Raw genomic sequence first — 14,294 nt, 5'->3', positions numbered from 1 at the left:
CACAGTCTGTGCACACACAAGTTCCCCAGGCTCAGGAGCCAGCAAGCCTCTTGAGAAAGGAGGCTCTTTGCACACAGCAAGAAGATTATTCAAAAGGAAGGAATTTGAAGTCTTTTTAGTGCTTTCCAAAATAGAGTAATTTAAACCAACCTTCTCTCTTTACAAATCACATTATTTAAAAACTGCAATTCTCATCTGAAAACCCTGAAATTTCTAAAACCAAGAACAGGCTGAACTGGCACCTTGTGGCATTTTTTGGTTACAGATCCAGATCCACTGCTAAGGCCAGATCCTGGCTGGTGCTAGTGCTGGTTGCTGCACTGAATGCTCAGCCTTCTCACTGAGGGGAAAACAAAACCTTATTGGAGCTATTTCATGGATTACAGGCAGAGTCTTCCAGCAGCCGAGGGAAGTGCTGACACACACAGATATGCTGAGGATAGACAGGTATGGACTCGACAAAAAGATATTAATCTTAATAACGTTTCAGAAAAAAATAAACATTCAAGCATTATACAAATTCAGAATAAGATTCTTTCATATTTAAAGTGAGCTTATAACTTGTATCTACGTTCAGAATCACTCAGGACCTTTTCCTGAAGCTCTGCAGTGGGCTCACCTGACTCTGCACTAGTGCCCAGGCTCTCAGGGAAGTAAAGCTCTAAGTGTCCAAGTAGTAACAACAAAGGGTTTACTCCTCAGAAGTCCCTTTGTTCCACGGAAGGTGGTGCTGTTAACAAGTATTTAAGGAAACAATTACAGTGTAGCTGCCGTATGACAGCTTCTCCCATTCCACCGTGATAAGTGTAGCTTGAAAAACCAGCATCACTAGAGATTTGTTAAAAAGGAAAAATCCTAATGTTTCCATTAAATAAAGCATGTTCTGCTCTTGAAGACACTTCCTCAACATTACTAACATGGTTATACTGTAAAAGTACACTTCCTTACTCCACAGTTCTCATCTCTGCATCACCACCTAACACAATCCCACCCTAACACAGACCCCTCAGGATTAGCTGTAGCTGCTGGGAATTTTTACAGGTTTCACAGCAAATGTTATCCCAAGTGGTTGAAGCAGTGCAGGGGGATCAATACCTCCTGACACAGAGCCCTGTCCCCAGCAGAACAGCAATGCCAAAAGCCAAACAGCAGGCTGCCCGTCTGGAAAGCAGCCAGCCACTGGAGGAGAGCCTCCACCTTCCCGTGCCAAAAGAGGGTGCATGAGGTGCTTCCCCAGCCCTACTGGAACCTGTGATGAAACCTGTTCTCACTTTTGCTTATGTATTGCTGTTGTTTGCACTTTACAGCCATGCAGAACGGGATCCAACACTGACAGCCCCGTTCCAAAGCACAACCACCAGAACTCACCATCCCTTTCTGACACCAGCACCTCGTGTCCTTCCCAAGCTGCACTTTGCAGGACTAGTGAACCTTGCTGAACATGGGACTAACTCTCCATCAGCTTTGACTATGACCTCTGAGTAGGTGAGAGGTGTTGATCCTGTGTGACTCAGAAAAGCCCCATGGGAGTGCTGATTTTAAAACAAACAACCCCCCCCTCCCAACCCAAAACCCATAAAATCCACTTCCCAATACAGGAGGGAAATGAGCCCAACGTGGCGTTTGTCCAGTGGCAACTTACTGGGAAAACCTAGACTCAGAATTCTGAAGCTTGGTTGCACATATCCCAAAGCTGGATGAATACAATGGAGCTCTCAAGTATGTGACATGTTTTTGCAAGCTAAAGACACCAAGAGACCATGGCTGGAGGCCAAAGCTGAGCTTTTCCAAACACTGGGAACTGGGAGGGACCAGTTCAAACAGGTGCTGGTTATGGTCTTCCTTCTGAGCATGGCTATGGAGTTGTGGCACCACAGGAACCAGCTCTGACTGCTGCTGCCAGCACCACATGGAACAGGCTTCACATTTCCACATCAGTTTCCATGCTTGCAACCACCCTGTGAATTCCAGCAGTAACCAACATGCTTCCCTAGAGCGACTGATTAGACTATTTGTTTGATAAGCTTCTTTTATTTCTTTGCTGTACAAGAGATGCAAACCAACTCAATAAATCTACACAAGTAAATACACAGACATGATACACATAGATACAAAATCCCAACTATTTCATGTCAGTATTAATCCCATAGTTCATGCAGTGCTGGATGCGAACAATGCAAACAGCACCTACACAGAGTAAGACTTAACTCCCTTGGGAGTTATCCAAGTGGCTTTGGAAAAGCTCTGTAGCACAGATATTTACATTCTGTATCTGACTCCTGAGCTGAAATTCATCTGCCATCAGGTGGTTTGCTGCTTCTCTTCCCCCGGAGATCTCCCTTTGAAAGGACAGTAAAAACCAGGAGCACAGTTACTGTCATGGTAGGAACAGGATTCTGGGACACTCACAAGCAAAACACAGCCCAAATCCAGCCCAGGACTAAGAAGCCAACTCTCCCCCTCAACTACAAAGCAGCACTGCTAAAGAGAACTCACGCTTTGTGTTCCCAGCTCCTGCAATCCCCACACCCTCACTGCTGAGCCACAACAGCTGCAGCACTGGGGCTCTGGACAGAGCAGGTTCAAGCCACCTGCTCTGAAGAGCCCACACCCCAGGGGCCCTCTCATACCTGCCCTCCCTCAGGCAGGGCGGGCAGGAGCAGCAGCAGCAGCAGCCTCCTGCCTCTCACACCACCTCAAGCCTCCTCTCCACTGCTCCAGCTGAGCTGCTGGGCTCTGACACACACTGCTCCTGTCTCAGGACACCCCTCAGGAGCCGGGCAAGCAGAGGCTCAGCACCCAGAGTCCTTGCCACGGGCTCTGCCCTCCTGCTGAGCTCCCACAACAGCTCACACTGCTCTGCCAGGCCTTTCCTGCCCTCCCACCCAGCCTGGCCCAGGCACCGTGTCCAGACAAAGGCAGCACAGCCTGCAGCTTCAGCACAGTGCTCTGTAACACCACCACCACCACCAGAACCAGCTGGGGAGAAGAAGGCAACAGGCAGACACCACCTTCTGCAGGAGGGACCGAGGGCTCTGCTTCCAAGGTCACACTGTCCACATCTTCATGGGCTTTGTCCCCTGGCTTCTCCTGTTCCACCTCACACAGATACACATCAATGGGTCCCTTCGTGCTCTTCACGTGCACTTCTATGCAGTCCTGCAACACAGCAACTTCCAGGTAAACACCTGGGAACTTGGGCTGCCCTGAGACACACACGCGCCTAACACTTACTTCTTTGGGAATGGGGATTTCCAGTCTGGTTTCCTCTGGAGCTTTGATTGCAATCACAATCTGTTCCTGGAATGCCTGGATGCTACGGATATCCTGGTATGTCACATAAGCTAGTGTATAGATTGGTCAAGGATTCTGGAAAGCCACGTTCCACTGGGCAAAGCAAAGAGGAGGATGTTAAGATGCACTGGAACACAACAGCAGCTTGAGGAGTGGTAATTGCCAGTAAGTGGGAAGAGCACTTTTCTACCAGCTTTGTAAAATGAACAATTAGCTAACAAGTGGAAAACATGCTCTATTTCTAGGAGGGAAAAAGCCTTAACCTAGGAAGGAAAAGCTGCACCTTTCCCCAGACTCCCAAATATACTTGCAGCCAAAGCCACGAGCTGAAGTGATGCAAGGGTTAAAAGGATATTTTGCATTTTCTTTGTCATCTGTCAGTTCATACAACTGCTCAGCACATTTCTTGATTAATTTGTCCAGAGCTCCTTCCATGGCTGACAAGTCAGAAAGTTCCTCTTTAAGGATTTGCTGCTCTGGTGCTTTTCCAACAACATTGTCAAGATCAGAACCTCTGGAAGAGTATGAAAGGTGTCTGGTATGGTTATGGCAGCAAGAGCCTGTTTCCTGAACACTAAGCAAGTGAGGAGAAAACAACCAGGAACCCTGCCAGCCTTTACCCTGCTGAAACACTTCATGGTGCTTCTGCACCTGAGGCTGCTTCATGCAGTCACTAACTCAAGACAGCCTAAGCACACACAGCTTACGGATCATTTTATCTAGGAACAGTGATACAACGTGCTCAGAAGTACTCTCACAGCTATAACCATTACTCAGCACTCTGGGGTTTTACAGCTTCAGAGCTAGAGGTTCCAAAGCCAACTCACATCCACTGGATAACATTCTTGGATCTCTTCTGAATGAGGTGGATTCCATCCAACACGTTGGTGATGTCATAGACTCTTCGCTTTCGAACTCCAAGTCTTTTTGCCACCTCATTTAAATCTAGGACACCATCTGGGGCTGCTCTGAGAAGATCCATGAATTTTCGGGTGAAAATAACCAAGGATTGATCAAATCGACTCTTTTTGACTTTCAGAGTTCCTGTAAAGTGTGGAGAGAATGATTAGGGTAAACTTCCACATGAGCATGAAATGTTTTTGCAGAAACAGCAGAGAAGTATCTGGTGAGCAGCTTCTTCAGCTCTAGGCTGTTGCTCCTGTATGCCAACAGCATTTCAAAGCATGTACTTCCCAGCCACAAAGGGGACGTGCTGCCCGTGGCCTCCCCTGATGCTGGGGTCAAGGGAACCCTGTCCAACCCTGCAAAGAAAGACTCTTTGCTCCTGCAAAGCCAACCACCTTCTGCAGACCTGAGCACACGCTCTCCCTGGGACAGGTTCCAGCCTAAAGCTTCAGGAGAGCCTGTGCTGGGGCACGGGGGGGGGAGTGTGAGGGAACCTCCCCAGCAGACACTGCCACCTCAGGGCTTTCCCAGGATGAAGGAGACCTGCTCTGCACTCTCAGCACATCACTCCCTACCAGGGCTGCATGGCTGGGCACCCTCTGGCACCAACTGACCAGTTCAACAGCTCCCCTTTGGACTGGGGGGGGTGAGAAGAGCCCCACTGCTTCCTTGGGGACAGAACACAGAGCCCAACACTAACTCACTCATGCTTCTCTTTACAGCTGGTAGTAAAACCAAAACCCCTGCTTGCCAGCACCATGCCCAGCTCCCTCTCCTCACTCTTCCCACCACAACTCTCCTGACACCTGCAGCAGGTGAAAGAGGAACACCCAGGCAGAGCACTGGGCTTCCCAGCTGCTCCTGCTCCACGGAGTCTGCAGTGCTCCCCTCCCTGCCTCTGCTCACACACAGCAGCTCCTCCTTTGCTCACAGCACCCGCTCAGCCCTGCAACAAAGCACAAAATGCTGCAGGAGTGATCTTCACCCAGGGAACACAGCAACTTACTTCTCACAAGCTCCTCGTCATCATCCACACTGAGATCGATCAGCGGTGGCTGGGGAGAAAACACACCAACAGAGCTGACTCTCCTGCTTCTGCTGGGGCAGAATCGCAGGAGCAGCTTCCTCTGCAGGGACGCTGCGAGTCCTGAGAAGCCCGCAGCACCAGCTCTCAGGAGCAGGGCTGGGATCACACCGCGGGTCAGTGCCCGGCCAGCCCAGGAGCGCAGGTCTGCAGTGACCCCTCTGCAGCAGCGCCGGGCCCGCCAGGCGCCGGCAGCAGGGGCAGCCGGGGCAGCTGACCCGAGCTGCCCAACACAAGCGCCGCGTCCCACCAACACCTGCCCAGCTGCGGCCGGACACCAAGCGCCGCCGCCGCGGAAGCTGCTTCCCGCAGGAGCAGCCCCGGGGCAGCTGCCGGTGCCGCGGGCAGCAGAGCCCGCGGGACGCCGGGCCCGCGGCGGGACGAGGGCCCCGCACAGCGGGGACAGCGCTCCCAGCTCCGCGGGACGGGCAGCGCTGCTCCCGCCACACGCCTCTCTCGGGAAGCGGGACGCGCCTCCCGGCTGCTCCGGCCCTGCCGCAGCCGGCACCGGGACCGGCTCTGCGGGCTCCAGCCGCAGCCGCGCGGGGATTCCCGGCGGGACGCGGCCTGCCCGGGCCGTGCAGCAGGCTCCCCGAGCGGCAGCCGCGCCGCCAGCAGCCCCAAGGACACAGGTCCGGGCAGACGCGGCCGGGAAGCAGCCGCCCCGAGCTGCCCGCGGGCCCGGCCGCCCCGCAGACGCTGCTCCGGCCCGGGAAGGCCCGGCCGGCCCGGCCGCCCCGCGGCCCCGGCCCGCGGCAGCAGCAGCCGCCGGCCCGAGGCGCCCCGAGCCCCGCCCGGCCCCGGCCCCGGCCCCGGCCCCGGCCCCGCTCCTCCCGCCGCCCCCCCGGCCCCGCCAGCCGCGCCTACCTCGCTCGGCCGCTCGCCCTGGGCGGGGCTGGCCATGCTGGCCCGGCCCGGCCCGGCCCGGCGCGGCGGGACGCGGGGGACGCCTCTCCCGGGCGGGGCTGCTCAGAGGCCGCGGCGGGGCAGCCGCGGGGCCGCGCGGGCAGCGGGCGCCGCCATCCCCGGCCCGCGCCGGGAGCAGCGCCCGGCAGCGCCGGCCCGCCCGGGACGGGACGGGACGGGATGCCCGGGATGGGACGCCCGGGATGCGATGCCCGCCCGGGATGGCCGCTCGGGCCCGCACGGCCCGCAGCCGCCGCGCACGCGCCTGGCGCCGGGGGGCGGGACGGGGGGAGGATCGAGGGAGGGACGGAGCGGCCGAACCTTCCCGCGCCGCCGGGCACCACGCGGAGCCGGCGGAGCGCGGGAGTGCTGAGCTCTGCGTGGCCCTGCACCCCTCGCCGCAGAGCGGCGGCTTCACACCGTGCCCAGGGAGGTTCCCGTTTCCCCAGAGCCCCGGCTCGGAGGGCGGGGAAGCGGCTGGAAATCTCACCCGAGGTGCCCGGGGGAGCGCAGCGGTTCGCGAACCCCTCAGCGGGAAGAGCTTCAGGGCTGCTCTGCCGCCCGGCAGGGCCGGGCAGGGACCTGCCGCCCGCGGGGCCAGCGGGAGCAGCCCGGGCGCGGGGAGCAAACGCCCGTCTGACCAGCCAGAGGCACCGCCGGAGCCCCGCGTTCGGGCTGAGCGCTGGTGCTGGCAACGGAGCTGCTGGGGCAAGGTTCTCGGGTGTGGAAGAAAGGGCAGCAGAGGAGCTGGGACGTGGGGCAGGGCCCGGGCCCTGGTGCCGGGGGGCACAGACACGGCCAGGCAGGCGCGGTTCCTGGCGGCGCTCGGGCCCCCCGGGACGCCCCGGCCCGGCGCACAGAGCCCTCGTCCCTCTCGTAGCCGTGCTGCGGGAAGGGGATCCCTGCCTCCCGGGGGCTGACCTGCACAGCTTCGCCCTTCTTAGCTGCGGCACAGGCAGCTCATCTGCCAAGAAAGCAAATATAAGTATTCCCAGGGCTCTCTCCGCGGGGCCGCTGGGGCAGGGCGCGCTCTGCCTCCGCTCCCGGCGTGCGCGTCCCCTGCCCCGCCGTGCCACCCCCTGCCCCGCCGTGCCACCCCCTGCCCCGCTGTGCCACCCCCTGCCTCCCTGTGCCATCCCCTGCCCCCCTGTGCGCATCCCCTGCCTCACACGGCCCGCACACCGACTGCAGGGCCATCCCTCGATCCGTCCCTCCCTCAATCCTCCCCCCGTCCCGCCCCCCGGCGCCAGGCGCGTGCGCGGCGGCTGCGGGCCGTGCGGGCCCGAGCGGCCATCCCGGGCGGGCATCGCATCCCGGGCGTCCCATCCCGGGCATCCCGTCCCGTCCCGTCCCGTCCCGGGCGGGCCGGCGCTGCCGGGCGCTGCTCCCGGCGCGGGCCGGGGATGGCGGCGCCCGCTGCCCGCGCGGCCCCGCGGCTGCCCCGCCGCGGCCTCTGAGCAGCCCCGCCCGGGAGAGGCGTCCCCCGCGTCCCGCCGCGCCGGGCCGGGCCGGGCCGGGCCAGCATGGCCAGCCCCGCCCAGGGCGAGCGGCCGAGCGAGGTAGGCGCGGCTGGCGGGGCCGGGGGGCGGCGGGAGGAGCGGGGCCGGGGCCGGGGCCGGGGCCGGGCCGGGCGGGGCTCGGGGCGCCTCGGGCCGGCGGCTGCTGCTGCCGCGGGCCGGGGCCGCGGGGCGGCCGGGCCGGCCGGGCCTTCCCGGGCCGGAGCAGCGTCTGCGGGGCGGCCGGGCCCGCGGGCAGCTCGGGGCGGCTGCTTCCCGGCCGCGTCTGCCCGGACCTGTGTCCTTGGGGCTGCTGGCGGCGCGGCTGCCGCTCGGGGAGCCTGCTGCACGGCCCGGGCAGGCCGCGTCCCGCCGGGAATCCCCGCGCGGCTGCGGCTGGAGCCCGCAGAGCCGGTCCCGGTGCCGGCTGCGGCAGGGCCGGAGCAGCCGGGAGGCGCGTCCCGCTTCCCGAGAGAGGCGTGTGGCGGGAGCAGCGCTGCCCGTCCCGCGGAGCTGGGAGCGCTGTCCCCGCTGTGCGGGGCCCTCGTCCCGCCGCGGGCCCGGCGTCCCGCGGGCTCTGCTGCCCGCGGCACCGGGCAGCTGCCCCGGGGCTGCTCCTGCGGGAAGCAGCTTCCGCGGCGGCGGCGCTTGGTGTCCGGCCGCAGCTGGGCAGGTGTTGGTGGGACGCGGCGCTTGTGTTGGGCAGCTCGGGTCAGCTGCCCCGGCTGCCCCTGCTGCCGGCGCCTGGCGGGCCCGGCGCTGCTGCAGAGGGGTCACTGCAGACCTGCGCTCCTGGGCTGGCCGGGCACTGACCCGCGGTGTGATCCCAGCCCTGCTCCTGAGAGCTGGTGCTGCGGGCTTCTCAGGACTCGCAGCGTCCCTGCAGAGGAAGCTGCTCCTGCGATTCTGCCCCGGCAGAAGCAGGAGAGTCAGCTCTGTTGGTGTGTTTTCTCCCCAGCCACCGCTGATCGATCTCAGTGTGGATGATGACGAGGAGCTTGTGAGAAGTAAGTTGCTGTGTTCCCTGGGTGAAGATCACTCCTGCAGCATTTTGTGCTTTGTTGCAGGGCTGAGCGGGTGCTGTGAGCAAAGGAGGAGCTGCTGTGTGTGAGCAGAGGCAGGGAGGGGAGCACTGCAGACTCCGTGGAGCAGGAGCAGCTGGGAAGCCCAGTGCTCTGCCTGGGTGTTCCTCTTTCACCTGCTGCAGGTGTCAGGAGAGTTGTGGTGGGAAGAGTGAGGAGAGGGAGCTGGGCATGGTGCTGGCAAGCAGGGGTTTTGGTTTTACTACCAGCTGTAAAGAGAGGCATGAGTGAGTTAGTGTTGGGCTCTGTGTTCTGTCCCCAAGGGAGCAGTGGGGCTCTTCTCACCCCCCCCAGTCCAAAGGGGAGCTGTTGAACTGGTCAGTTGGTGCCAGAGGGTGCCCAGCCATGCAGCCCTGGTAGGGAGTGATGTGCTGAGAGTGCAGAGCAGGTCTCCTTCATCCTGGGAAAGCCCTGAGGTGGCAGTGTCTGCTGGGGAGGTTCCCTCACACTCCCCCCCCGTGCCCCAGCACAGGCTCTCCTGAAGCTTTAGGCTGGAACCTGTCCCAGGGAGAGCGTGTGCTCAGGTCTGCAGAAGGTGGTTGGCTTTGCAGGAGCAAAGAGTCTTTCTTTGCAGGGTTGGACAGGGTTCCCTTGACCCCAGCATCAGGGGAGGGCACGGGCAGCACGTCCCCTTTGTGGCTGGGAAGTACATGCTTTGAAATGCTGTTGGCATACAGGAGCAACAGCCTAGAGCTGAAGAAGCTGCTCACCAGATACTTCTCTGCTGTTTCTGCAAAAAGATTAACAGTGTCGTAGTGCAGATGGTTGAGCTTCAGGTCCCTAACTCTGCCCTGACACCACTGACAGGAACTGCAGGGTCCATGGTTGCTCACTCAGCAGCCCAAGCCCATGTTCTACAGAACATACAGTTACACCACTGAGAGTGTCTGTACCAGCACTCTGAAGTTATGGGCAGTGACCCCATGAAGGTCCTGCTAAGCTACAAACAATTGCAAGCAAATGAGGGTGTGGGTAGTTAGCAGTTTCTGGTGCCTTTGCAGTGTCAGCATTAATAACAACAGTGCTTTAGACTTGTCTCTTGCTTGATTCTTCACCACTGTTTCTTTAAGTAACACTTCATGTTCCTGTGGAAGTTTACCCTAATCATTCTCTCCACACTTTACAGGAACTCTGAAAGTCAAAAAGAGTCGATTTGATCAATCCTTGGTTTATTTGACTCGGAAATTCATGGATCTTGTCAGAACAGCCCCAGATGGTGTCCTAGATTTAAATGAGGTGGCAAAAAGACTTGGAGTTCGAAAGCGAAGAGTCTATGACATCACCAACGTGTTGGATGGAATCCACCTCATTCAGAAGAGATCCAAGAATGTTATCCAGTGGATGTGAGTTGGCTTTGGAACCTCTAGCTCTGAAGCTGTAAAACCCCAGAGTGCTGAGTAATGGTTATAGCTGTGAGAGTACTTCTGAGCACGTTGTATCACTGTTCCTAGATAAAATGATCCGTAAGCTGTGTGTGCTTAGGCTGTCTTGAGTTAGTGACTGCATGAAGCAGCCTCAGGTGCAGAAGCACCATGAAGTGTTTCAGCAGGGTAAAGGCTGGCAGGGTTCCTGGTTGTTTTCTCCTCACTTGCTTAGTGTTCAGGAAACAGGCTCTTGCTGCCATAACCATACCAGACACCTTTCATACTCTTCCAGAGGTTCTGATCTTGACAATGTTGTTGGAAAAACACCAGAGCAGCAAATCCTTAAAGAGGAACTTTCTGACTTGTCAGCCATGGAAGAAGCTCTGGATGAATTAATCAAGAAATGTGCTGAGCAGTTGTATGAACTGACAGATGACAAAGAAAATGCAAAATATCCTTTTAACCCTTGCATCACTTCAGCTCGTGGCTTTGGCTGCAAGTATATTTGGGAGTGTGGGGAAAGGTGCAGCTTTTCCTTCCTAGGTTAAGGCTTTTTTCCTCCTAGAAGTAGAGCATGTTTTCCACTTGTTAGCTAGTTGTTCATTTTACAAAGCTGGTAGAAAAGTGCTCTTCCCACTTACTGGCAATTACCACTCCTCAAGCTGCTGTTGTGTTCCAGTGCATCTTAACATCCTCCTCTTTGCTTTGCCCAGTGGAACGTGGCTTTCCAGAATCCTTGACCAATCTATACACTAGCTTATGTGACATACCAGGATATCCGTAGCATCCAGGCATTCCAGGAACAGATTGTGATTGCAATCAAAGCTCCAGAGGAAACCAGACTGGAAATCCCCATTCCCAAAGAAGTAAGTGTTAGGCGCGTGTGTGTCTCAGGGCAGCCCCAGTTCCCAGGTGTTTACCTGGAAGTTGCTGTGTTGCAGGACTGCATAGAAGTGCACGTGAAGAGCACGAAGGGACCCATTGATGTGTATCTGTGTGAGGTGGAACAGGAGAAGCCAGGGGACAAAGCCCATGAAGATGTGGACAGTGTGACCTTGGAAGCGGAGCCCTCGGTCCCTCCTGCAGAAGGTGGTGTCTGCCTGTTGCCTTCTTCTCCCCAGCTGGTTCTGGTGGTGGTGGTGGTGTTACAGAGCACTGTGCTGAAGCTGCAGGCTGTGCTGCCTTTGTCTGGACACGGTGCCTGGGCCAGGCTGGCTGGGAGGGCAGGAAAGGCCTGGCAGAGCAGTGTGAGCTGTTGTGGGAGCTCAGCAGGAGGGCAGAGCCCGTGGCAAGGACTCTGGGTGCTGAGCCTCTGCTTGCCTGGCTCCTGAGGGGTGTCCTGAGACAGGAGCAGTGTGTGTCAGAGCCCAGCAGCTCAGCTGGAGCAGTGGAGAGGAGGCTTGAGGTGGTGTGAGAGGCAGGAGGCTGCTGCTGCTGCTGCTCCTGCCCGTCCTGCCTGAGGGAGGGCAGGTATGAGAGGGCCCCTGGGGTGTGGGCTCTTCAGAGCAGGTGGCTTGAAGCTGCTCTGTCCAGAGCACCAGTGCTGCAGCTGTTGTGGCTCAGCAGTGAGGGTGTGGGGATTGCAGGAGCTGGGAACACAAAGCGTGAGTTCTCTTTAGCAGTGCTGCTTTGTAGTTGAGGGGGAGAGTTGGCTTCTTAGTCCTGGGCTGGATTTGGGCTGTGTTTTGCTTGTGAGTGTCCCAGAATCCTGTTCCTACCATGACAGTAACTGTGCTCCTGGTTTTTACTGTCCTTTCAAAGGGAGATCTCCGGGGGAAGAGAAGCAGCAAACCACCTGATGGCAGATGAATTTCAGCTCAGGAGTCAGATACAGAATGTAAATATCTGTGCTATAGAGTTTTTCCAAAGCCACTTGGATCTGCGAACTTGCTAACATGAAATGTTCCCAAGTGTAGTTTTACACTTGAAACAGCAGTGGGTTGGTTGACTGCTTTCAAAGATTTCTTATCTTCCCAAGGCAGAAGATGACAGTTCCTAGAGCTGCTGTTAGGAGCTTTGTGTTCATAATTGCATGTGAACTACGGAGCTTTGGGATAATGGTATTTTTAGCTTATGAAATAATTTTAATTGATGGAAAACACAGTCAATTAATTACTTCTGAAAATGAAGGTTTGATAATATCTTCATTTAGTCCATATCTGGAGCTAAACTGAAGCTGTTTGCTCTCTCACCTGATGACCCCTTCCCAGATGAGGAGGAGAATCGGGAAGAGTGAAGCCCTGTGGATTGAAATAGAAGCGGATTTAATGGAATAACAAAATAATATGAACACCAACAGAGAGCACATAAGGTTCTACTCAGCCTAGTCCTTGGGAGCAGCAGGCCAAGAGGGAGGAGCCCAGGGAGCAGAGCTCCCCATGCTCAGCACAGCTCCCCTTCTGTGATGAGCAGGGTGAGTGGGGTGGGACACCCCTCTTAGCCAGCCTGGGGTTCTGTCCCAGTGAAACCAGGATGGAAAACTATTTCTGGAACCATCCACAGCCCTTTTGAGAATGTATATAATAAAGAAATGCACTTTGTAGTTCTGAGGCTGGGCTACCACTAAGCAGCGTTGTCAGATACAAATGCAACAAAGAACTGGTGTATCAGAAGCTCTCACTTTGAGGAGCAAGATGTGAGTATGGTGAGAGTTGTGCCTTGCTGTGGAGATGCTGTTTGCACTGTCTGCATCCAGCTCTGCATGAGCTAAGGTGTCAACAGTGACATCAATAATTGAGCTATTTGTAAATATGTGTATCATGCCTGTGTAGTTACTGATGCAGATTCATTGAGGTGGTTTGCATTTCTGCCTTTGTACAGCAAAGAAATAAAAGAAGCTTATCAAACAAATAGTCTAATCAGTCGCTCTAGGGAAGCATGTTGGTTACTGCTGGAATTCACAGGGTGGTTGCAAGCATGGAAACTGATGTGGAAATGTGAAGCCTGTTCCATGTGGTGCTGGCAGCAGCAGTCAGAGCTGGTTCCTGTGGTGCCACAACTCCATAGCCATGCTCAGAAGGAAGACCACGACCAGCACCCGTTTGAACTGGTCCCTCCCAGTTCCCAGTGTTTGGAAAAGCTCAGCTTTGGCCTCCAGCTGTGGTCTCTTGGTGTCTTTAGCTTGCAAAAACACGTCACATACTTGAGAGCTCCATTGTATTCATCCAGCTTTGGGATCTGTGCAACCAAGCTTCAGAATTGGTCCTTGTGCATGGACAGTGAGCAGCTGCAGCAAGAGCAGTGAAGGAACATCCAAAAGTGAGATTGTGAAGTGTGGCTTTAGAAGCACCCCCTCCATGTGCTCTGCTGAGTTCTTTCCTTGAAGTTGGACCAATCCAGGTAGCAGGGAGGAGGTTCTCTGTGGGGTTGCCTGGTCCTGTGCCTGCTGCTGTTGGCTGAAGCGCTGGCAGAAACAGGTTGACAGCATGGCCTGCTGTAAGGGCAGAGGGTGGCACGTGGTGCCCCTGCCCAGCAGCCTGCAGCTGGCCTTGCTGCCTGCTCTCTGCAGGGGTATCTGCTCACCTTTGGCTCCTCCACTCACTCCCAGGTCTCTGGGAAGCCCATCCTGGCAGCCTCCGGCTTCTTCCTGCCCCGAGTGCCCCCAGGGCTGGTGAGAGCTACAAGGAGAATCTTTTATTGCACGTCCAGTGTTTTTCATTTGTTCATTCAACCTGCTTTTTCAATGTTCCACTGCTATGAGGTGTGCTGTAACATTTCACAATGTCAAGGTGTATCAAAACAGTGTTCACCTTCTCCATCTCCAGATGATTGGAAAACATGCTGAGAGAGAGTCTGTCATTTTGGCACTGGTGTCCCACTCGTACTTACCACTCCTGGTCATGCAGTTGGTTTAAGTCGGAGGCTGCATGACTTACCCTATAGCTGCTAGTTCAGCAGCTTCAGAAAAGCTCTGGTCCTGGCACTTCCAAATAACCTGTCCCCTTCTGGAGTTTCCTTTAGAAGTTCTGACCTTCAGAAGCTGTGCTGACATGTCACATTGCTGGAGTGTTCTGTATTTAGATATCCTAAATTATTTTCTGTCATTTCACTGTTCTGTGCTGCACAGTGTGTACTAGCTGTGGCTTAGTCCTCTTACCAACTGCAACATGAACAGCATCAGTTTGTGGTTATTACTCATCCAGACGTGGTTGCTTTAGTCATT

General features: G+C 56.5%; 2 protein-coding genes across 4 annotated transcripts; one reads left to right on the top strand and one right to left on the bottom strand.

The window, feature by feature from the left end:
* Positions 1-2,011: 2,011 nt before the first annotated feature.
* On the bottom strand, positions 2,012-6,452 carry LOC127383124 (transcription factor E2F6-like). Of its 2 annotated transcripts, XM_051615565.1 has the most exons (7): positions 6,152-6,448; positions 5,207-5,255; positions 4,122-4,338; positions 3,650-3,808; positions 3,235-3,349; positions 3,012-3,159; positions 2,012-2,339 (listed from the first exon to the last, which is right to left on the bottom strand). In XM_051615565.1, exons 1-7 carry the CDS (start codon positions 6,185-6,187, stop codon positions 2,302-2,304), a joined length of 762 nt encoding a protein of 253 aa, XP_051471525.1. In that variant the 5' UTR covers positions 6,188-6,448; the 3' UTR covers positions 2,012-2,301. The 2 variants fall into 2 exon arrangements, with proteins under 2 accessions (XP_051471525.1, XP_051471524.1); XM_051615564.1 differs by having other exon boundaries at positions 2,012-3,159; positions 6,152-6,452.
* Positions 6,453-7,442: 990 nt separating this feature from the next.
* LOC127383033 (transcription factor E2F6-like) lies at positions 7,443-12,982 on the top strand. 2 transcript variants are annotated; one of them, XM_051615340.1, is made up of 8 exons: positions 7,443-7,749; positions 8,645-8,693; positions 9,895-10,111; positions 10,425-10,584; positions 10,885-10,998; positions 11,074-11,221; positions 11,894-11,969; positions 12,343-12,982. In XM_051615340.1, exons 1-7 carry the CDS (start codon positions 7,714-7,716, stop codon positions 11,929-11,931), a joined length of 762 nt encoding a protein of 253 aa, XP_051471300.1. In that variant the 5' UTR covers positions 7,443-7,713; the 3' UTR covers positions 11,932-11,969; positions 12,343-12,982. The 2 variants fall into 2 exon arrangements, with proteins under 2 accessions (XP_051471300.1, XP_051471299.1); XM_051615339.1 differs by having other exon boundaries at positions 11,894-12,982.
* The last annotated feature ends 1,312 nt before the right edge of the window (positions 12,983-14,294 follow it).

Source organism: Apus apus, chromosome 3, assembly GCF_020740795.1.
Source record: "Apus apus isolate bApuApu2 chromosome 3, bApuApu2.pri.cur, whole genome shotgun sequence".
In the NCBI taxonomy this organism is placed as follows: Eukaryota; Metazoa; Chordata; class Aves; order Apodiformes; family Apodidae; genus Apus; species Apus apus.
This window is presented reverse-complemented; position numbering and strand designations above follow the sequence as displayed.

Bases quoted from the DNA above. Each gene is read 5' to 3' on its own strand.
- LOC127383033 (XM_051615340.1), top strand. From the start codon at position 7,714: ATGGCCAGCCCCGCCCAGGGCGAGCGGCCGAGCGAG. The intron at 8,694-9,894 runs GTAAGTTGCTGT...CACACTTTACAG, and splicing joins TGACGAGGAGCTTGTGAGAA to GAACTCTGAAAGTCAAAAAG. The intron at 10,112-10,424 runs GTGAGTTGGCTT...ATACTCTTCCAG, and splicing joins AAGAATGTTATCCAGTGGAT to AGGTTCTGATCTTGACAATG.
- LOC127383124 (XM_051615564.1), bottom strand. From the start codon at position 6,187: ATGGCCAGCCCCGCCCAGGGCGAGCGGCCGAGCGAG. The intron at 5,256-6,151 runs GTAGGCGCGGCT...TTTTCTCCCCAG, and splicing joins AGGGCGAGCGGCCGAGCGAG to CCACCGCTGATCGATCTCAG. The intron at 4,339-5,206 runs GTAAGTTGCTGT...CACACTTTACAG, and splicing joins TGACGAGGAGCTTGTGAGAA to GAACTCTGAAAGTCAAAAAG.